Source organism: Miniopterus schreibersii (genome assembly GCF_964146895.1).
Source record: "Miniopterus schreibersii genome assembly, chromosome: 11".
NCBI classification, from domain to species: Eukaryota; Metazoa; Chordata; class Mammalia; order Chiroptera; family Miniopteridae; genus Miniopterus; species Miniopterus schreibersii.
In genome coordinates this window covers 17,229,562-17,253,646 of record NC_138111.1, presented here as the reverse complement: position 1 = coordinate 17,253,646, position 24,085 = coordinate 17,229,562, and the positions used below count along the sequence as shown (strand labels likewise).

The 24,085-nt window shown below is 45.6% G+C and overlaps 1 protein-coding gene across 1 annotated transcript; it reads right to left on the bottom strand.

Annotated features, from left to right (window-relative positions):
• Positions 1-9,001: 9,001 nt before the first annotated feature.
• On the bottom strand, positions 9,002-20,474 carry TXN (thioredoxin). Its single transcript, XM_081150492.1, has 5 exons — positions 20,120-20,474; positions 14,846-14,950; positions 14,313-14,372; positions 9,742-9,807; positions 9,002-9,258 (listed from the first exon to the last, which is right to left on the bottom strand). The coding sequence occupies exons 1-5, from the start codon at positions 20,141-20,143 to the stop codon at positions 9,196-9,198; spliced, it is 318 nt and encodes a 105-aa protein (XP_081006618.1). The 5' UTR covers positions 20,144-20,474; the 3' UTR covers positions 9,002-9,195.
• Between the last annotated feature and the right edge of the window lie 3,611 nt (positions 20,475-24,085).

Genomic DNA, 24,085 nt, shown 5'->3' with positions numbered 1-24,085 from the left:
CTGCTGGGCGGGGCAGGAGAGGGGAGGGGTGGGAGGCGGTGGGGCTACAGGGGGGTGGGGAGGAAAGTGAGCGGGAAGGTGCAAAGATGTGGGGGTGGGGGTGGGAGGGAAGATGGCTGGGGGGGAAAGGAAGGGAGAGGGAGATATTAGAGGGAGGTGGGAGGGGTGGGGAGGTCAGGGGGGGGATGAGGGTGGGAGGGGGAAGGTAGGTGAAAAGAAGCCAAGTGGAGGGAATGCACCGCCAAGTGGAAAGGTGGGGGAAGGCAAAAGCTAAGGGTGGGGGAGAGAGAAAGCAGGGTGGGGGGAATTTAGGGGGAAGAAAAAGTCAGGGGTAAGAAGGGAAATCAGGGAGCAGAGAAGAAGGGGTATGTGAAGAAGGAAGAAGCTAATGGGAGAAGCAGGTGGCAGTGGGGGGTTGAGGGGTGAGAAGGGGGCAGCTAAAGGAGGAAGGGGAAGGAATGAATAGGGGTGAGAGACCCAGGGGCACAGGGGTGAGGGAAGGAGCAGGGCATAAAGAGAAAGGCAGCCACAGCAGCTCAGAGTCCTTCTGGGGGCCCAAGGAGGCTTCCTATTCCGGGTCCTTCACTGCTTGGTCCTAAAGCAGTTCTAAGAGCCAGGGTGAGGTCTCTCATCTGCTCGCAGAGCTGGGGCTGATGCTGGGAAAGGCCATGTGCCTGCTGGGCTCACACCTCTTGGACCGGAACCTGGACGCTCATCAGCAAACCTGTCCAGTTGGTTTGCAGTTGGAAAAGGAACACCATCTGCAGCCTCACACAGCTGGTGCCTCCAGAACGTGCCTGCTACAGCCGTGTCCTAGGGAAACCCCGGAGCAGAGGTGTCCCCAAGACCTCCACTCACCCCCAGCACACATCTCAGGAGAAAGCCCAACCCCGCTTTGCTCTCTTCTTGGGGACAGAGCCCAGGGGAGCCCAGGCCTCCAGCCAGCCCCACCTCTTTGACATTTGATGGAGCCTCTGCGGTCTCAGCGTTCTCCAGCCAAGCAATACCTCGGTGTTTATCTTACCCACAGTTACGCTCTTCCTCACCCTCTGCCTGCCAGCCCCACCACCCCTGAATAGCCTCTGAACCTTAGATATTCTGGGGGTTTTTTTGCACCAGCTTTGACCTATCCTTTCTTGCTCCATTTGGACATCTAAGTCCCTTTCTGTCTTCTCCTAACATGGGGCTAACAGCTTACCCCAAACCCAGTACACCCACAGAGGCAATGGAAACAGAGTAGACACTGAACTTAGAAGTTTTGGAGGTTCGCTGGATGGAATCCAGTCATTGGAAGTGGAGGGTAAGAGATGCAGGATACATCTTCATCGGGTAGTGTAAGTTTGCTAGGGTTGCAAATCAAAGCGAAGTGCACATGTTGCTAGTCATTTGTGTGTCATTGAAAATTGCTAGTTATTGGATGTGGATTGTGGATGTGGATTGCTTGTGGATATCCTAGTCATCGAATGTGGCTGTGGATTGTGGCTGTGGATTGTGGATGTAGATTGTGGATGTGGATTTGTGGCTGTGGATTGTGGCTGCGGATTGTGGCTGTGGATTGCGGCTGTGGATTGCATGTGGATATCTTAGTCATTGGATGTGGATATCCTAGTCATTGGATGTGGAAATTGCTAGACATGGGAAGTAGGGGTGAGAAATGGAGGGGATATCTTTTTTGGGTAATGTGTTAGTTTGCTGGGGTTACAAAATGAAGTACCACAGATTTGGTGGCTTACACAACAGAAATCTGAAAATTAAAGTCAATGGTTGAGAAATAAGTCTGCGCTTAATCTAACAGGCCAGCTCACAGGTCCCACAGCCCTCACTGGAGCTTATAATAAAGGAAATGAGACCTAGAGGATCCAGGCTTGCTCCAAAGATCCAGCTATTCTGTGAGACTTGGGTAGCAAGGTATCACTTATCACTAGGGCACTACTCCGGAGAGAACCACTCCAACTGGAGGCACTGGGACCTACGGGCCAGCCATTGAGTGGAGATTCAGAGACTTGAAGAAGGAAGCCATGAGGGAGATGGTTTGAGAGCCAAAGGCCAGCAGAGCGAGGTGTACAGTGGGGATGGGGCAGGAGTGACCTCTGTCCTGGTGGAGGACTTTCATTTCAAGTTCTTTCCACTAGAAACTCCAGGGAAGCTCGTTACCCTAATGTTTAGCTGTCCTTCGGCCCCTCTGTCCTTAGTACCTCCCGATCACTAATCTGCTTTCTGTTTCTACAGATTTGCCTCTTCGGGAGACTTACTCTAAATGGACCCATACAAAATGTGACATTTTATGGCTGACTTCTTTCACTCAGCATCATGTCTTCAAAGGTTCATCTGTGTTGTTGCATAAATCAGCACCTCATTCCCTTTTATGGTTGAACAATATCCCATTGCACAGAAACATCCTTAGCTTATCCATTCATCTGTTGATGGACATTTGGCTGTTGTAACATTGCTGTGAATAGTGCTGCTCTGAATATTCATGCACAGGTTTTTGCTTGAATACCCGTTTTCCGTTCTTTTGGGTACTCTACCGGTACCGGGGGTAGAATTGCTGAGTCATGTGGGGTTTGGATGCTGTTTGAGTTGTAAAACTTCCTTGAGGGTATTAAAAGATTTCTGCATCTCATGCTTTGGCTTTTCTGTGGACCTGCCAAGAACTCTGGCCTTTGAATATTAGTTGGTTCATGTGTTTGTTGGTTTTTTGGGAAGGGGATAATATTTTATAATTTTCTACCATGTAATGACAAAATCACTCCCTGTCTAGAAACAAGATCTTGAGAACCTAGGACACCTTCTGACCTTTTTATGCTTCTTTTCCTACCACAACTATTTCAGTTACGTTAAAAAAACCATTGTGAAAAGTGCATAAAAGTTCTTCCAAATTTGTTTTGCTGTGGCCCTTGAAGATTATTACTTATGCAAGCACTGCTTTATGTGATAATTGTATAAAACCATTAAGTGAATTTTAGAGGCAGTTTAGTGATTATGTGCCTGGAGTCTGCAGCCAGGATACCTGGGTTCGAATCCTGGCTCTGCCACTTACTAGTTGTGAAATCTTGGGCAAGTTTCTTAACATAAGAAACAGCTCTGTGCCTCAGTTTCCCCATCTGTTAAGTGGAGCTAATAACAGCACCTTTGTAAGGATGCAGTGTCCTTAGAACTGTACCTGCCATGAGGTCAGCACTATATAAGCATATTTTGAACATGAATTCACAAATTGGTTTAAATAATTACCCACACTTTTAATCAACAACTAAATAATAGTACAAGTTCTTCTAAAGGGGGATCTTACTGATTTTAGTTTTGACAGTGATCCAGACTCACTAATCAGTATAGAATAGTAAATTAAACAGACATTGTCCTCATGAAACTTCCAGTCCAGTGGTGGCACAGAAATGAAAAACAAGTTAACTAATTAATAAAATTAATTAACAACATAAGCAAAAGATAATTGAAAAAATACATTTCCTAATAAGTTCCCCAGTCAAATATAAGTAAATTTTGGTTCAATCACATTTAAAAATGAAAAAAAAAACCCTAACAATTTGCCAAAGTTATAATTTATAATATGAAGTAGGTGAAGAGAATACAATAAAGAAAGAAATGCATATACAGTGTTTAGGGGAGTTCCTGGCCCATAAGAGGTGTGCAATAAAAGTTATGCATGATTATTTGTTATCCCAATAATTATAACTTACCCAGTTTACTCACCTGTAAAAAAAATCCATCATCTTAAAGTTTTGTGCCCTCTAGTGGGCACTTGAAGTCATAGCCATACAAACAACAGAGAAGTTGAGTATTTCCCATGTTTCAGCTGCTGTTTAATGAGCTCCTACTCTATGGAGCAGGGTTCTAGAAAGGCCTGTTATACACAGATTCAGGGAAGAATGGAGAACAGAACCTCACAGGCTTTCACTGGACCTACCTACAGCTCTCTGACCTGTAAATGTTGCGCCGTCCTGACACCAGGCCATGTGCTCTGCTTAGACTGTCGTCATCCAAGGGGCAGGCTCTGCTCTGCTGTTCGCCTACGCTGTGGGCATCAGAATTACATGCTCGTTTGTGCACAGATCCAGTACGTGCACTAAATGCCAGGCACATTTACCGAAAATCCTACGGTTCTCTGCTTCTGTTTCTATCAAAGGTTTCCACTGCGTCTAGGTCTTTTGGAAAATGACTTTTGGAGCCCAGGAGGTTTTGCTCATGACTCCTGGGCTTGCAGAAATCAGCCAACATGAACTTGTCAGGTGAGAGTTGTTCAATTTGGCACAATTTCCCTGGTGAGTTTTCACATTTAATTTGGCCCTTTCTGATAGTCTAACAGGCGATTTTTGTGTTTGGGTGGACGGGACCTCTCCAGGGCCAGTAAGGCCCCAGATGTTAAAACATCAGAATAAAAAGACAGGCTTAACACACTTTGTTTGAAAGAGGTGGTGTTGAATGCAACACTGTATTTTATACCATTTTTAACCAATGGAAAACCATTACCGCTGCCAACAAAAGAACATCCAAACCTAGAGGAAGTTTAATAAAAGTTTGGGCCAAATTTTGAGGACATGCCCGGAAGCACGAGCTCAACGGATTGAGGAAATGCTCTGGACAATGGCAGTTTTGCAGCTTATTTTACACATCAGAATCAAAGGAGATGTAAGGAGGGTTACATGAAATCCGTTCGCGGTAGATTAAGGAGGCAGAAGAAAGCAAAGCAGGGAAATCTCTGAGAATGAATAAAAAACAAAAGGAGAAACACATACTGCTTTCACATTGGAGGGCACAGGATAGTTAAGGACCATTTACTGACAGAGGTGGTGTGTGGGAAACAAGGTAACAGCGAGGGTCTGCGGTCTTGTGATCTGATGCCTGCGGTTGCGCCTTCGATGGGTTTAGGCAAGAAAATTGCTGACATTTCAAAGGTATGTTATCCTAGATGCATGAGAACGGTGGACAGGCCTTACCTAAGGTAAAGACCGACCTTTGCTAAGGGAGCTACAGGCCGGGGACATGACTCCCCGCGCGGCCTGCCCAGTTAGGAATTTGCGATCAGACCATCCTGTGTGGTTACCCTCGGTCACTGAGCTTGTCAGGGCTGCGTTACGCCCGCCCCCGCCCACACCTTGTCAGGTTTACCACACAGTCCCCCTTTATCATCCACACCATTAATTTGAAGCACATTTGTGTTTTTTGTTTAAAAAATATATATTTTTATTGATTTCAGAGAGAGGAAGGGAGAGAGAGAGAGAGAGAGAGAGAAACATCAACCGTGAGAGAGTCATTGATCGGCTGCCCCCTGCACGCCCCCTACTGGGGATGGAGCCCGCAACCCCCATGGGCCCTGACCCAGAATCGAACCGCGATCTCCCGGATCCTAGGGCAATGCTCAACCGCTGAGGCCACACCGGCCGGGCACATTTGTGTTTTGCTGGAAAGAATCTCATGCTATCAAAAGGGTTAGAGTCTCTTTTCAGGGTCATTATCCAACAAACACAGTAAGGCTCCAAAGGTTACATCCTTTTTGATTCATTTGCGGGTTTACGGATCTAATTTTATCTGGCGAGGCGCAGCCCAGAGCTACATTTGTCACCTCTGAATTATGTATTTGACATGAATGAATAATGCTCTTTCCCATCTCAGTGTTTTCATCAGCAGCTAGGGAATCACTCAGCAAGCAGTAGGATGATGCAAGCATGTAATCAGACTTGAAGTTCAAGGTGTTCATTCGATAGGAATAATTCTTATTCATTTTCATAATTAAACCTTCATTAATAATATATATGATGCCTTATTTCTGAATTTTATAAGGAAGATGCTCACTATGGTCTTAATTTTCATTGTTTCTAGTTTTATAAAACTTAAGCAGCCTTCTTATATGGAATTTTTCCATTTGTCCCTTTCAGTTTTTCTTCTCTGTCATTATTATCTATTTCTGTGATGATCTTGTGTTCATTTCAGTGATCCAAAGGATTAAAAAATGATGTGTAGTTGTTTCCAAATGTTCAAAATTTGAATATATTTTAATCTAAAAATGTAAATTATGTTAGAAAATAAAAAATCAGAATGGTCTTGTTTTCAAAATGATTTTTCTCTTTAAATATTCAAAATTGCTTTGAAAATTAAGGGACAAAAACAAAGATCATTCAATAAAGCCAAAAATTTTAATTTGTGAAAATTAAGCCTATTAAACATTTTTATTAAAAAAACTACTCATTTCTAGTATTCCATGTTCATCTCCTTGCCAATGTTGAGAATTATAACTTAGTATCACATTTCACGAGTTACATCTAGGCCTGTATATTTATATGCAAATTCAAGAGTGAGATGGATTCTGCTCTACTGCAAAGTGTTCCTGGGTTGCCAGGTGCCACTGTTGCAAACACTGCACTAATTAGTGAGTAGCACATGGGAACTGAGACTTGGAAGAGAGAGAGGTGAGGAGTCTCTAGATGACAGGAAAGGATGCTTGGTTATTCAAGAATCAACTGCCTCCAGGCTGAGAAGAGTTGGCCTGTTTTTTCTCTTACCTATTGCTTCTCCACGCGATTCCCCCCTGCATTGTAATTTCCCCCCTTAGCAGCAACCGAAATGTGTCACAGCTGTACCCGTTACAGATCGCTGAGCAGACAAGCTCAAAACTGAGGCAACATTGTTTGTGAATAAAAACTGAGACTAACCCTAGTTCCGTAACAGCGGAATGAACAAAGCATGGAGTAGCCATATAACGGAATACTATACAGCCAGGAAAACAAATGGACCACAGCTGTGCATAGTAACATGGATGACATTCACAAGCATGAAGATGAGGGCAAGATCACAGAATAAGATTTATTATCACACATATTTACTTGCACCCGTGTCTTATACATTCTCCTGTATTTCACAATTAAACTTTTAAAAAAAGTTATGTTCAAAGAAACAAGCTTAAAGTTTCACTTTAAAAAATTAGGATGTGTCCTAGCTGGTGTTGCTCAGTGGTTAGAATGTCGGCCTGGGCACTGAAGGGTCTTGGGTTTGATTCCCGGTCAAGGGCTCGTGCCTGGGTTGCAGGTTTGATTCCTGGCCCTGGTTGGGCGCCTGTGGGAGGCCTCTCACATCGATGTTTCTCTCTCCCTCTCTCCCCCTCCCTTCTACTCTCTCTGATAATCAATAGAACAAATATCCTTGAGTGATGATTAACAAAAAATTGGGATTGTGGGAATTTTATACAAATTCTATAATATCCTCCCTAATGGTTTCTATTTGGTTTTTGTATTAAAATGATTTAAAAAAAACAAAGTATTTCACCCTGGCCAGTGTGATGTCGCCCTGTGCACCAAAAGGTTCCTGGTTCGATCCCAGTCAGGGCGCATGTCAGGGCTGCAGGCTTTGTCCCTGGTAGGGGGCATGCAGGAGGCAGCTGATCGATGCTCCTCTCAGATCGATGTTTCTCTTTCCCTCTCCCTTCCTCTCTGTTTAGCCACATAATTGGTGCCCAAATCTTTTCCACATTCACCCAGCGGGCTGCTCAAGCATTTTTTTTGTGTACCATGACAGAAAACATTGCAAAGCAGGGATCCAGAGGCCAAATTCTCTCAAAGGCCTTCAAGGTCCCAGCCTTTCCTTGTTGCTTCATCTGCTGCTCAGCTCGATTCCAGCTGTTGGACTCCTTGCCTTTCTCCAGATTCTGCTCTGCCACTAAGCCCGCTTCTGGAACACCCTGGCTGCTCCCTTTCAGCTGGGCTTTGATCAAACACCATCACCTTGGTAAAAGGGGCCCTGCATTCCTGGACAGGACACACTTTCCTTTCCGGAGACCTTCAAGTCAGTTCAGTTGTTTTGGTATCTTGCTCCCCGGCTAGTCCACGACCAACTCTAGACAGTGTGTTATACTATGTAGTATATCTTTGTAATATATTTGCCTTCTCGTGACTCCAGTTATTCTAGATCTTATGGAGTTGTAAATCCTGCATTCACCTTTATTATTATAAATTCGGTAACAAGTAAAAAATGCTCAGCATTATTTCTAATTAGTAATCCACTTTGGGGACAACAAAATCTTATGTGGCATTCAATTATACTGTCCAGTTACTGAGATTTTTATAGTCTTGAGTTAACTGTTACATATTTAGTATTTTAAACAGCTAACACTCGTCAAGTTTTGAAGCATCTAACCACCTGGTCCACAGTAAAGCACCAAGCTTAGGAAACTTGGTTTTGTTTGATGGAGGTTGGCAGGAAAGGGCTATAAAACTATGTGAACGGGAAGACAGACCATGACACATGTTCATCTCCTAACATGCTTCCAAAGTGGAAAAAAATGTGTTAACTGTCCTCTGCAACAATTTAGATGTTTTCTGTCTCATTCTAAGGGACTATCAGAATGAGTTCTGTCACACCTCAAACCCACTGGCCACAGTCACTGCCCAAGTGTAAGCTTCCACCTGTCGCCCATCATCCCCTGGCGATACCGTCATCCTCTAGATCAGTGGTTCTCAACCTGGGCTGCAAATCAATCATCTGCAATCCAGGCAACACCCAGGACCAGTTAAAAGTGATGCTAGGAAACCCTAAAATTAAAAACTCTGATTCCAATGTGCTGCCAAGATCGAGAGCCAAACCCTTCCTGCAGGAAGCAGCCGAACGATACTTCTCTCTCTCTCTCCCTCCCTTCCTCTCTCTAAAAATCAATGAAAAAGAGAAAATCATTGCCCCAGCTGGTTTGGATCAGTGGTTAGAGCATCAGCTCGCAGACTGAAGGGTCCCAAGTTCAATTCTGGTCAAGGGCACGTACCTCGTTTCAGGCTTGATCCTGGCCCCGCATGTGGGAGGCAACCAACTGATGTGGCTCCCTCCCATCAATGTTTCTCTCTCTCTATCTCTCCCCCTCCCTCCTTCCCTTCCAATCTCTCTGAAAAGCAATGGAAAAAATATCCTCGGGCAAGGAATTAAAATGAATTAAATTTTTAAAAAATTATTTTTTTAAAAAGTGCATCAAGAATATATGAAAATAATTAAGACACTAAATATCGTCTAATTGGCCACTTTTCATTTATTTTGAAAACTAGTCAAGACACCAGACAGTTTTAAAAAGGGTAGAATTAATATTTTATTGTCATTTATAATCAGATGGTAGTTGAGTATATAGTCTCTATACTTGATCTATCTTCATTTTTGTAAATAAAAAAAATTACAGAGCCGATGGCTGGTTGTTTTCAGAAAACACGATTAAACTAATTCATTGATGGTGGCTTCAAGTTTGTCCTTATTAGCTCCAGAAAACTCACCCACCTGTTAAGAGAATATTGGATTGACATTAGACAGTAGCCTTGTATCTGTTTTGTGCATAAGACATGATCACAGAATGGGGACAACTGGGAGTAAGGGGGAGGGAGAAATATAACCTTATTTAAAATGAACACCCTTGGATAACACAGTTTTAAGTTAAAGACAAAAACTATGAAAAACAGCCCCTCGACAACAGGCAAAAGGCTCAAGTACGTTTCTGACACAAATAGCTCTTAAAGAAGACAAATATACTGTATTACGTATGAGGTACCGATCACAGATTCAGTGACTAGTTCTAGCAAAGACCAATTTCCAGTCAGAAGCCACACTAGATACCTAATCAGTGAAGAGTGACATGTTTGTTACCGTCTCGGAAGCAGACAGCGGGGCCTGCTTCCCAGGGCGGAGTAAGCCACGGCAGTTTCTTCATTTATACCGTGTTTTCCTGTTACTCAGTTAGCTTCCTGCAAGCTCAGATGTACCTACCTTCTGTCCTTTTTTGAAAAACTGGAAGGTCGGCATGCATTTGACTTCACACTCTGCAGCAACATCCTGGGGAGGGGGACAGTGGGAGAGACAAGAGAACCACGGCTAAGTGCGGAGCTTTGACAGAAGCACGCAATCCAAACCCAGGTTCTTTTTCCTGCCACACGCTCCGTATCGGGACTTTCTTTCGCATATAAAAACCGACAGTGGATATCATGGTAACACAAAAGCCTGAACTGGTTATATTTCAATCAAAATTCTTACTGATATGTACTCTCTTCGGAGGGGCACCAAGGAGCAGAATGCTACTAGCATCGGATACTACACGGTGATTCAATAACTCTTTCGTCCAATTAGATCTTGGATTTCAAGAATAATTTTAAAGAATCGTAAGGAAGCATTTACAAACTCTTGAACTTTACTCAGGATTAAAAGCCCAACTATTCCTCAGAATTAGCACCTCTTGTCTTTGCTCATAGTTTTCCCAGACTTATTACGGGAATGAGACACAGAAATGATGATCCTAAAGGCTAAAGTCCAACGTGTTGGAAAGAGGAGCGCGTCACTTGCAAAAGATTTGTTCAAGAATAATGCCACCTTAATCTAAAAAGAGAAAAACACTGGTTTTTGTTTCTCTTATTTTTTAATTAAAAATTTACTTGTATGTTCTTAAACCTGGTGGCATTATTAGACTCGCCCGAGGGGCACTACAAGGTTCCCCTACGTCCCCCTCATAAATCAGTACAAGGCTGAGCCCTAGCTGACTAATTATCTAACCTTCACGGGCCACCCAGCTTTGAGAAAAAGCTGTAAACTGAGCTAGTTGGTGCATATCTTCTCTTCTCTTCCCCTAGATGTGGCTCCTACCACATCTGAAGGTTTTTCAGCAGCTCAAAGGTCACTGACATATCAAGCATTCTTCAATTCTGTTACAGGAACACCGAGAACTTTTAATATGGTACTTTGTTCACACAAGGTTTGGAAGGAAATGCCATGAAAATGGTTTTGTTTGGACAAGTGTTTCAGGTGAAGAGGTCTGTTAAGGGACTGGCGATGCCAGCTTGGCACTCCAGAGAGATCAGGTAAGATGTGGAGAACCTCGCAGCCCTAAAGCAGCAAAAACTGTGCAGACAGCCACCCAGGAGGCAGAGCCCCCAGAACCAGATCACAGAAACCAAAGAATGTTCATGGGGCTTTCCTGACCACGTTATTTCAGAATATCATGGTCAATTTTCCCAAAACGTCAGACTGTTCAAGTTGGACGAATTTGGGAGTCTGACATTTCAATAAGGCCGTGTCAGTATTCCAGGAACATAGTATGCCTAAGTGTTAAGATCTTCTATGGACCTGACCGTTGCTATTTAAAGTTAGTATTTTACATTTCTCATTTCTGTTTTCTTGTTTTATGGACTGGTTTGCTATTTCTGCAGTGATTTTAAAGTTATGCCCACTTAAAAATGAAGTAGTTACCTTAGCGGTTTTAAAAACATTCTTATCACTTCCCTCACTTAGAAACAGAAAGCCAGGTTACACCCTAATAACTCCCCACTTCCTGTTTTTTGGGGGTGGACTGTGTGTGTGTGTGAGAGAACAATCTGGAATTGTAAACTTACATATAGTAAAATTCACTTTGGGGGTGTGTGTGGACAAGTTCTGTGAGTTTTGACAAATGCATAGTTATAAAACCACCACCAAAAGCAGGACATAAAACTATTCCCACTCCCCTAAAATTCCCTTCAGCAACTCCTTGGTAGTCAAACCTTCCCCCTACCCCAACCCCTGCCAACCACTGACCTGTTTGTTCTCCAGTCCTACAGTTTTACCCAGTCTCAGATTTTTATTAGTTCTTATTAGTAAGTGTAACAAGAGTACATTTTACCTTGTTAGTCTCATTGGTTTCTGGCTTAGCGCTCCATATGGCCAAAACAACTTTAAACCTGCTTTTGTCACTTCTATTATTAACTCATTCCTGGCTGTTCTAAGCAAAATGGAAACACAGCAGTCTAAAAGGCCGCAAAACTATCAGGTCTAAATTACTTGTTTGTTATTTTGGTTTACAAGAGCATCACGCCCTGCAGAGAGCTGGGAGTCTTTCATTTCCCAAAGGGGTAGTGCTCAAACTTCTCTGGGAATACAACATTTTCTCTGTGAACCACATTACATGTCCATGCCTCCTAACTGTCGATTTCAATCTATTACACCCGAAAGATAGCTTCTTCCCATCCAAGGGCATATAGATCCTTCATATAAAACTGTATGCTGCTTGCTCCAAATACATTAAAAATGTATAAATTACCCTGGGTCTGAAGTTCATGGTCAGAAATTGACTGTATATAAATTTTAAAAATGAATTCAGACATTAAACATTCCATCTACTTAATGATACGATCTAACATTCAGAAATGAGACTGATGTAATTTTTACCCTTTATTTGTGTTCTTTTAGAGTTGAAACGAGGGGATGGCTTTCCGTAGAGTTCCCAAGCAACCAGGAGAGCCACTCCCGGAATTCATCGATTCCATGGGGAAAACTCCCTGCCTGTTCAATGAACTGTTCTGTTTGAATTTCCTGCCTTGCTAATTCTGCTAAACCACCAGGTGAGCAGGAGCTGACCATGCTGCCGCTGTGTGTATGTGGTGACCAAAGGGTTCTGGAACTAGTTCAATTTTTAACTCTGTAACAGGCTATTTGGGTGGTTGTAATAGCAATCCCTAAAGGCATTCGGAGAGAAAGACACCACAGGTTGTTCAATCTTTAGAATGTGGAGGGGCAGTGAAAGGTCCCCAGTTTGTGAGCAGGTCACTTCAATGTTTGGAAACCCAGGGTGATTATGAGGGTGCCAACCAGACACGGAGGAGGAGCGCTGGCACACAAGAGTCCTGACTGCCCTGTGCACCTTCTCCCGGAAGGTTCAGGACCGAGGCAGTAAGAGCACCCGGCCTTGGCCCAGAGACTAACGGTAAAGATCGGGCACAAAGAGATCATTATAACAATTCAATGAGTACTTAACATGTGCCAGGGACTGTCCTAAACTTTTTACACGTGCTATCTCATTTAATCCTGATGACTACCCTATGATGTTGGATTAATAGTGCCATTTCACAGAGGTTCAAACTGAAGCACAGAGAAGATAAGCCTGCACAGCTAACAAGGGACAGAGCTGGGAAACATAGCAAGCAGTCTAGATATAGGACTCACTCCACTCCACTACCATAAATGCAAGAGGAATGAGGGGCCGGGGACATGATGGGGACACAGAGAAGGGGAAACTAACCCAGTCTGGAGCGTTCAAGGGGCTAGCTGTAGAAGAGTTCCTGGAAAAGATGCGACGCTTACGGCTAGGAGTTCATCGGGAAGGAAAGGAAAGGCTGTGCCAGGCAGAGAAGAGAGTTCGAGCAACGGGACGAGTGTGGAATAGGAGAATGTGCTGAGAATTAGCAATGTGGTGTGGGTGGGCCCTCACAGGTTTAGAAAGTATAACCACATATCTGCTTTATGGACCCTTTAGTACTTTTATCCCATTCCATGGCTGCTCAACAAATATGCAACCTTGGCAAGTTGATGGGGCAGGTAACATCTGATCAGAGAGAAAAGCCAAGGCTCAAGGAAGAAGAGAAATCAGCCTAAGGCAGAAGTCACTGAACCAGGGCTGGACCAAGGTCTAGCACCTCTCCTGCCCCCTGGGGCAAGGGGAAAATGCCCACATATCTGTAGAGAACCCCTGGGTAAGACATCTGGAGCAGACCCTCCTTTTCAGTGGGCTGTGTAAGAGGCACCGTCACATGCTGAGAACCTGATCTGTACCCACCACACCACAGAGCCTCCTCTAAAGGGTGGTGAAGAGCAAGGGCTGGGCAGCCAGGGGCCCTCGTTTTCAATCCTGGCACTGCCGCTGTGCCTCCAAGGCCCACCTCTCTGTTTCCTTCATCTGTAAAATGGGGGTGATGATAGCATCAAGGACTGAAATGAATCAATGCTTGTAAAGCACAGAAACCAGTGCCTGGCACACAAAGTGCTAAACAAGCATTTTTGTCAATTAAATCAACCCTGGGATTTCCCCCCTAATTATTCTCTCAGCTCTCTACTAGGCACCCTGGTGTTTTTTCATTAAAACAGTTGGGTTTTCTAACTGACCAAAATCAACTAAGACTAGAATAAGTTTGTGAACACACTTTCTCATGTCATTATTTCCCAAGAACCTTAAAAGTGGTCTCCACAGTTGGTCACACCAACTCTACGGATTTAGTTATCATAGTCTAATTCCATTTCTATGTATTGAGCATCTCAGAATGTTAGGTAGAATCCATAGGTTTTTGGAAAGTACCTGGAAAGTAAGGTACCGAAGCCTCAACCATCTATTTTTATACTTATTTTAGGATGTGGTGTACGTACCTCCTGATATCTAGGATTAAGCTCATAATTGGCACAATTATCTGTTCTTCCAAAATATAACTTTTTAACTAAGGCTGTAGTTCTAGTTTTATTTGACATTTATGAAAACAATCGCTTGGAATACAGAGAAAAAGGCCATGTGAAAAGCGCAGTAGGATTGCAGATTTCCAGCCACATACCTGACAGTCATCCACATCTACTTCAAGGAACACCACATTGGAATACTTTTCAGAGAGGGACTGGAAAATTTAAAATGAAAAATACACAAAGAATTAGAACTTGTTAATGGCAATCAATACCCAACCTTCTTAAACAGCAACATAATAAAAGTACAGACGAATTAAAAATGTAAAAAATTAGACCAGGGACCAGGTAAGCATAAAGAACATACATTTTCTCTGAACCAAATTCCTTCTAGTGTAAAATAATCTGGCACACCAACTTCTGAGGCCCGAATTTCAAATGGCGCAGGGCCCATGTTTCAAAATGAACAAAAGCAAAACCATTTGAGACAACCAAATTAGCTTTTGAAAGCTGTCTTCAATGGGTTATGTGTGTCAAAGCTAACCTCTTTAAGTTGTTACTTTTTGACCAAAGATCCAACAACAAACCCGCAAACTCTTTTTAATTGTCCTGTGTTTTTTTCTAGCTTTGTTACCGCCAACCCAAAGAACACAAATCTCCTACAAGGCAGAGGTGGTTTAATACTCACATGGAAGAAGGGCTTGATCATTTTGCAGGGCCCGCACCACGTGGCCGAGAAGTCAACTACTACAAGTTTATCTCCCGCGCTGTTCAAGGCCTCCTGAAAAGCATACTGCGAAGGCAAAGGGAAAGCGTGTGTTAAAAAACCCTCCTAAGACCTGAGAAAATGTGACACAAAGCACACTTCAGAGGCCCTGAAAGCAAGACCTATCTTTTAATAAAACAAAACAAAACATACTGTTTGAAAAAAAATCCTTCCGTGTCCTTTGTAGTATTACTTGATAAGATGAAACAAGTGTGTGTATAGTATGTCAATTATGTCTCCATGAATATTTTAGAAAATATTAAGTAGTCAGTCTATCTCCAAAATAAGCAAAGAAAAGGAAAATAAAGAGATTTGTATTAAACACGTTTCCACATCAAATCTAGGTATTTTGGACACATTCACTAAATGCTTATCAACTGGTGAAAGGGGTGACTTGAACTGAAGTCACAAAGGCACAGAATTTTGCCATCTACAACACAAGTTAGTTTAAAAAAACACACCAAGTGCCCACTTCTTTGATTTTCTGTGGTGGAACATTCCAAAATCCAAAAAAAGGGGAAATAACCTCCTCCAAACCTTTACAATCACTGTTGACATTAAGCATATTTCCTTGTATTCTTTTTAATGGAGTTTCCACAGTTAAGATCTGACTGTTTATAGTTGATTTCTGCCCTTTATCTCAAAACTCTATCCTCACTGTTGACCAAATGACAGTTTCAGTTTCTCATAAGGAACGCATGTTAAATAAAATGCCATGAGCAGAAATGACCAAGAAATCCCCCACCACCAACCTCCGTGAATAATTTACCAATGGTCTTGATACTGTAACCCTAGCAACCTAACCTTTCAGTTAAGAAACTCATTTTAACCACAGTTAGTCAGTTAGTCAGCTGACCCGAAGGAGGGCAACAAAGATCAGACAAATTGAAACACAAGTATCTGTATCAGAAGTCTAGGTTTTCTTCAAGGAAAAATGCTAATTACATTGGTTTAATTAAAAACTAACGTTCCCTTCCTTTGAGAGCTAAGGATCAGATCACATCTGGTCCAGTAAAAGGGAAAGTAAATAAATAAAGCACCATTAAAATCTATGGCGAGCCAGCCGGGCGTGGCTCAGCAGTTGAGCGTCGACCTAGGATCCAGGCGATCCGGGTTCAATTCCCGGTCAGGGCACATGCCCGGGTTGTGGGCTCGAGGCAGCGGATCAGTGACTCTCTCATCATTGATGTTTCTGTCTCTATCTCTCCCTCTCCTTTCCTCTCTCTGAAATCAATAAAGATGTATTTTAAAAATAAATAAATAAAGTCTATGGCGAATGAAATACAGTTACTTCTCTAGATTTCTAATTTCTGCTTCACATTTTTTGGGAAATAATTCACAAATGATGTTTCGAGAATGGTATGTTATGACGACTTCTGTAACCTTTTCAGTTATGCAGGTACAAACTCCTACCCTACCTCTGGGTGTGTGTGGGGAGAGTCAAGTTAGAATGACAGAAATTGTCCCTGGCTGGGTAGCTCAGTTGGTTAGAGCACCATCCTGATACGCCAAGGGTGCAGGTTCGATCCCCGGTCAGGGCACATCAACCGATGAATGCATGAATAAGTGGAACGAAAAATCTCTCTCCCACGCCCCTTCTTCTCCCGCTCGTTTAAAAAAAAAAAAAAAAAAAGAATTATAAATTCTATTTCCAAATCATCACTGATTTTTTCCAGATGAAATGTTTAGAAGGTCAAGCAAGATCCAGATAAGACAGGAAAAAAGCCAAGGAATGACACTGTCTGGTCAGATGAATACAGTTGACTTTTGAAGAACAGGGGTTTGAATTGGGTGGGTCCATTTATAAACAGGTTTTCTTTCAATAAATATATACAGTACTGTAAATGTATTCTCTCTCCCTTATGATTTTAACACTTTCTTTTCTCTAGCTTACTTTATGGTAAGAATACAGTATATAATACATATAACATAGAAAATATGTGTTAACTGTTAATGCTATCTGTAAGGTTTCGGTGAGCAGCAGGCTATTTTGGGGGAGTCAGAAGTTCTCCTCAGTGTCCCTAACCCCTGTGCTGCACAAGGGTCAACTGTATATTGTTTTATGAACAAGGCTGGGTCTCAGTAAATACTTGGTAAGATTCTTTTCAACATAGAATGTTATTTCAAAGGCTCTCAAGGAATTCCCAAAACAATCTGAATCAAGTTCCAGCAAAACTACCTAAGAATCTGAAAAGCAACAGGAACTTGGACTCAACTGAACAAGAGTTAGAGCGCAGTGTGTGTAGACTTCACAACCGTTTCTCTTCCCTGATGTGTTTGCTTAAACAGACATCAGCTGGAAAATGCCTCAAGATTACCTTCCTAAGAAGCAAACCCCAAGACCTAGTTCCCAGGTACTAAAATCGAAGATTAAAGGTCCTCTTTGCTGGATACAAATATTTTAATTTTTTGTTGTTGTTAATCCTCAGCTGACGATATTTTTTTCCGTTGATTTTTAGAGAGAGTGAAAGGGGGGGAGGGAGAGAAACATCGATGTGAGAGTGACACAGCGATTGATTGCCTCCCACCGGGGTTGGAGAACGAACCTGCAGCCCAGGTGACGCGCCCCTGACTGGGAATCGAACCTGACACCCTTCCAGTGCTCAGGCTGACGATCCACCACTGAGCCACACTGGCCAGGGCCTGTCATAAATATTTTAAAAACAAAACTATGTAGGTGGGGTACGTAAATAAAAGCAGAGTCTAGCATCTCTTTCCCTAAACATAACATTTCCACAGGTAACTAATAAAAGCATAGGAGTGGTTTGTAAAGCATTTAGCAAAGTGCCAGTGTTCAATAAATGGCAGCTGTTACTCTTAAAAAAACCCAAAAAACCACCACACAACCAAACAACAAAAAAACTAAACAAAAAACCCTGTGTGATTTCTTCCTCATTATAGTATCCCAACTGTATCTAAAATAGATCCCAGAGGCTCCGAACTACCAACACCTCAGAGTCGTCTTGGATGGCCAATGGCACCAAATCCATCAAGACAAAAATGTCAAGTGTATTCAATATTTACAAGTAACATTCAAATTAGTTTAACTTTTGAATAATGATTCTGGATTATAATTCTGAAGATCAGCTGATTATCAGGGCCTTTGGGGCCTGATGTAGTGCTTCTTTGAGGAACAAATTTATCACCCTTATACATCTTCTCATTGATTAGGGGAGGAAGAGGCCATAACTATAACAATGAAAACAGGGAAAGATGGAAAGATGTGCCCCAGGAATCAATCAATTTTCTGTCTGTTCTGTATGGATTCTGAGACAACTAATATAGACCCCCCCCCCCCCAAAGACCTTTTCACTCTTTTCATGGGTTCTCACCTGTTAAGTTATACTGAGGAGGTTGCCAAACCCTGGAGGAATCCCCCCTACACACCCCATAAGATGATATTTCTCACTCAATAGGTATTGAATTAAAGTATACAGAACAAAAATTAATATTACGGACCTCTGTTTTCAACAAATGAGAGGGCTGCTAATTTTAATATAAATGCTCACAATTAAAAAAAATAGTATCAATATAGGAAAAAATCATTAAGGACAAGCAGATAACAGACTACAGCTAGCCAATCAACACATGTTGGAGAAGAAAAGTTCAGTCACTAATAAAGTTATTCCAATGAGAATGAGAATTCTTATTAGTGATCTGGCCAAAGTTATGGGGGAAAGGCAGTGTTGAAAGAGAGGAGCACTCACATGCTTCTTGGGACATTTATAGGCCTTTAAAGGTTCACATCCCTTGCCCCAATCCCTAACCGGAGGAAACAGCCTGAACTCTGCACAGTGCACACAGTACAATGTGTTATGAACAGAAGAGTCACTGAAGCAACAAAAACTGCCTAAATGTCCAGCAATGTGTTCAGATACTGACATGGTTACTAAAAGCTTCTGATTACATGCAAAGCATTGAGGCTAAATTAGACAGGAAAATAAAAGCTCAGAACAAAACAGTACATAGGCATGACGTAATTTCAATTACTTTGTGGTTTGTAGCAAACAGCTCTCTCTCTTCCCAAATTTTCTACAATGATCATATATATTTTCCGGTTCTAAAAGTAACAAAAAGATAAGGGACCATTACAGAGAAACTGAGGTCTCCGAAGCACGCCCCAGCATCTAAAAAGGGCCCAGGACACTCAAGGCAGGCGAGGTCCCGCCTCTGGCCTGCTTTGCTGGGGTGGGAGTATCCCAGGTTAAATGCTGTCGTGGGGTCGCCCACTGCTCGAGCACCATCAATTCTCTGCCACTCACTTTTCTGACTGCATTTAACAAACACTCCTTGGCTACAGTATACCAGGCACTATGTTAGGCTCTGAGTTTTGCGTGCAGGAGGGTATCAGCCTCGAATGGGACACTTTTGCCTTGGGCATTCCTAAAAGAACAGAACCACCGCCTGGGTGCCGGAAGGCCGACGGGAGGGCCAGCTGCTCCCAGGGGCATTCCGGGCGGTGGGTGAATCACAGATGGGCAGGGCAGCGGCGGCCCCCGGGCCCAGCCCTGGGGACTGAGTCATTCCAAAGCCAGCGCTGCCGGAAACACGACCCACGACGCAGGAGGAGGAGTCCCGAGGGCGCGGCCAGGACCTCACTTCCTCGCGGCCACCTGGGCGCCTCGGGCCTCCGGGCGGGGGGTCTCCGCCCGGAGCCGCCCCTTTGCGAGGACACAGTACGCGTCCCGTCTGGGGCCGGGCAGCGGGGAGGCAGCCGGGGGTCTCCGGCCCAGACCCGCTCCCGTGGGAGCCCCCGCCGCCCAGCGCGGGTGGGTCACACCACTCACGGGGAGGGAGTGGCGGCCAGCAGCTCTGTTTTCTCCAAAGGGCCCTCCATCTCCTCGCCCGGGCTCGTATCCGGATACAAACGGGGGCCCACGCGTGGTTTCCCAGACGGCGGTGCAGGAAGCGCGGGGAGGGGCCGCCCGCATAGTCCACGCGCGCGCGTGCGTTCCCCGGGCGCACTGGGCACCCCGCCCCGCCCTCCAGGGGGCTCCGGTCCCTCTCCTCCCTTCCTCCAGGGCATGCTCGGGCGCCCCGAGCGCGCCCAGGCCCCGGCTTCCCGCAGCCCCAGCCGAGCCGCCGCGTCCCCTTCCTCCAGGGATGCGGAGCGGCGGCCTGCCCGCCTCCAGCGCAGCGCCTCCGCCAGCCCGCGAGGCCGCGCGCTGCGCCCCGGGCTCCCCCGGGAGCGCATACCTTGCTCTCGATCTGCTTCACCATCTTGGCGGCGGAGGTCTGACCAGCGGCCGTGAGCTGCGATGGAAGCGGATGCAAGGGGCGGACGGAGCTTGGACCGTGCGCTGCCCGCCTTCCCTTTATAGCCGCTGAAGGGCCAGGCGCGGGCGCGCGGCGTACGTGTGGCGGGGGCGCGCCCGCCGAGACAGCCCGGCCGGGGCGCGCCGCCGGGAGCCGCCTAACCGCCGGGGGGCGGGGCCGCTGCCCGGGGCGGGGCCTGCGCGGCGTGGGCAGATCTCCAGGGTCACCCCGCAGCCAGAAACTCCCCGCGCCGCCCCCCACCCCCTCCCTCCCGGCCCCCTAGCTGGGAGGGGGAACTGCGGCGGCCGCGGAACGACTCGAAGGGCGCATGCTCTGGGAGCGGCGCGGGAGGCGGGGAGCCAGACGGCCCCTCCCGGAGCCACCGACAGGTTCACCTGGAAGGGGTCGGCCGGGCCGGACCGAGTGCGCCCAGGCCCGAGGAGGGGCCGCCCGCCCCGCCGGGCCGGGTCCATCAGAAAGGCCGCCACGCCCAGCCCCCAGCCCCTAAAGTGCTGAGTAACCATGACCAGGAAGTATAGCTGCGGTGCACCCCCACCTTCCCTTCGGAATTTAAAGGGACGGTTCTCTCTCGCCTCCTTCCTTTTCTTTCGCTTTCACTGAAGAATCCACTGCTCCAGTGACACAGCAATTTAGAGCGTGGACAAGGCAGGGGAACTCGCCCAGCTCTGGAAGGGCGGACCTGAGCAGAGCAAGGCCAAGAGGCCAGGCACAGAAGGTCACCGGGGCAGAAAGCCCCAGGGGCCTAGCAACTGGCAAAACTGGGAAAACAAAGATTTCTCTCCGGGGTGACCTTTTCTCCCCTACCATATGCTGGTCATGTGGTAGGACCCCCCCCCTTAGAGAAGGAACCAGGGGCAGGAAGAGGGGCCTCCTGCGGCTCCCATGTGGGCCCTTGCGGGGCCACTCCCCTAAGCGTTAACCCCCAGGGATAACATCTAGGCCTTAGTTGTGTTTCAGCTCCAGGCCCAGAAAAGCAGCAAGACAAGTGATGTCATGGCTGACATCAGGACCAGCAGCATTGACTAAAGAACCCCTGTCCTGACAGCGACCAACCAACCAGTGGAGACCTCCAACCCTGAAAGGACGCCCTGGAAAGCTGATGACTATTCTATTGAGATCCTCCCCTGGGACCACCCCCCAAACCCCCTGCCCTAAAAAGCCCTTAGCATGGAGCACCCAGTCTGCCCTCTTCTTCTACCAAGGATGCTGAACTGAGATCCAGTCTGACCTCACTGTCCTAACACCTGGTGGTGGTTTTTTTTCTGCTGCCAACAATCTCAGGTGCACAAAAACAAGATAATTTCAAAGTTGAAGAATGACCTTTGTCAAGAAAGCTACAGGACTAAGACGTGACTATCCACCATGACCCGCTTTTAGTTAGGAATTTTTACATTCAGACCACCCTGTGTGGTTGTTTTGGTCTCCGGTTTTGTAAGGCCTGCCATGTGGGCCTCCCCTGAGCTTGTCAGGTTCAGTATATGGCCCCTTTTTTATCCACAGTGGCATCTAACTCATGGTGGTGATGTTTTGAGGGTTAAAGTGCTTGTAAAGTGATTAGGACAGTGCTTGGCACATAGTAAGCACTCAATAAACAGTTATAATTACAGCTGTTGCGAGTACTAATTAGGCTTGCTTGGAGTCATGGGGATGCCATGATGACCTTGGCGACCTTATATTTATAATGACACCAGTTTACACATTTGTGTGAGTTTTTTCTAGGAGCAGTAGAGCCTGGAATAGAGAAGTGAGCTCTTTGTATTGATACATGCATGCATGTTGCAGCCTGGCAGGACTGGGGATTGTGGAAAGTATGTTGGTGAGCACTGTGAAGCGAGGAGGGTCTATCAGCAAGTGAAAGTGGAGGTGGAGAAGCTGCTGAGCTGGAGGGAGGAACAAAAGCCAGAAGGCTGGAAAGGGGTGCATGGTCTGAGCATGAGTTTTCAGAGTGGAGCAGCTCTGGATGAAGCTACATCTAGGTGTGATTGCCTGGGATGGTGAACCAGAAGTTTTGAACCTATCGTGCAAAGTTTCTAGGTCAAAGAGTACAGGGCCACAGGTAAGGATATGGGTAAGGGACACATTCTAGGCAGAGGGAAGATAGACTGGCCTGAATGCAGCAACCTTCTCAGAGAATAAGGGCAATTGGTGCAGAGAAGAGGCCTAATGGGGTACCTGGAGCAGAATGTATAACCTGCTTTTCTGCCTCTGTGTCTTCAGCCCAACTTGAACCCCAGCAAGCTTACCCAGCAAGTATACCCAATGTACAGGTTATTGTAAAATAATGCTATGTAGTAGGCCCAGCTCCTGGACCTATCTATTAGTTGGCACATTTACATAAAAAATGACAATAAATAATTGAGCCCAGGAAGAGGAGGTACAGGTCTCTAATGACATCCAAACCATCCTCAGCTGACATTCCTTCCTCTCCAAGAGCCTTCCAAATGCCCAGTGACTCAACTGGAGCAGGTACTGACTCCCTCCCGCCTTCACAGGACCAACAGAGAGTGGATATGAGGGATGCCACAATTACAGGGAATTGGGAGGCTAGCATGTGTGTTAAGAGCCCAGACTCTGCAATTAGATTCCCTTGTCATAATCCCCTTTCTACCACTTAGTAGCTGGGTAACACTAGACAAGTCTCAATAGCCTTTCTGTGCCTCAGTTTCCTCATCCATAAAATGGGGATAATGCCTACACTATTATAAGGGTTGAGTGAGCTAAAATAAATGTAAAGTGCTTAGGACCATGAACGCTACATAAACTATGATTACAGGCTACTAAATGGAAGGCTGAAATCACTCTGGAATGAAGGCAGGGCTGGAAGAGGAGACTGTAAAGTAGGTGGCCAAGACCCAAGTGAAATAATCAGGACATTAGTAGTAAACAATGAGCTGGCAAACACGAGTCTCAAAGGAAAAGGACTTTCTTTTTCCTCAAAGAGTAAAAGAAAAGTGGGCTAGACTGGACCCTACCTAGAGAGGAAGGCCCCCCGCCTCCAGGACATGGGGCACTGGAGTCCCTATGATTTTGGCTGTGACAAGGAGGTGATGTTCTGTGAGGAGAGTAAGGTGCAGGGAAATCGAGAGCCCAGCGAGGGAGGATCCTCTCACCCCTGAAAAGAGGTAGAGGTAAGAGGTGGAGACACAGGGTGTTGTTAAAGGCCTTTATTTGGGGGGTTGTTTGCATGTATTAGAACTCTCAGGAGAAATTCCAGTGCAAACTGACCTCAACCCCAAAGAGAGCAACTCACACTACCGGGAACTCCAGGGGCCAAAAGACGTCTGTCACAGGGACACTATCTCTATCTTTTCATTCTCAGCAGGCTCTCCACCTTATCCATGTAAAACTCCAGGCTTAGGTTCCTAACCTGAGTGTCCCTGAAGGGGGAGCATTCCTTTCCCTTGTTCCAGTAAAAGTCCTAGAGGCTGACCTTCTCTGACCTGAGCTGGGGCCCGGGCGGGGGACATCGGCCTTGTGTGAACCACTTCCACAAGGAGCGAGAAAAATCTGGGGGAAACGGGTGCTGGACAGGCACAAATGATATTCCCTCCTCACCAAGAAGAGAAGAAGCGGCTAACGTGGGTGATAAAGGAGCCCGCTTCAGGTTTCTGGGTCAGCTCAGCCTGAGCTCCAAGAGGGGCTGGAAGAGTAGGTTTGCTGGCTCTGTTCAGGTCCAAACTGGAAGCAGATGCAGCTTTAGGGCTTCTGAACAAGCTCTCCTCGGATCACAGGTTTCTCCAAGCGTGGCCCTTCCACCACCTCAGTCAGCATAGCCGGGGGCCCTGCTGCTGCTGCAGATTCCTGGGCCACCCCCAGACGTATGGGATCGCGGTCTTTTGAGTTAGATCCCGGGAACCTGCGTTTTAAAGAGGCACCCGGGTGGTC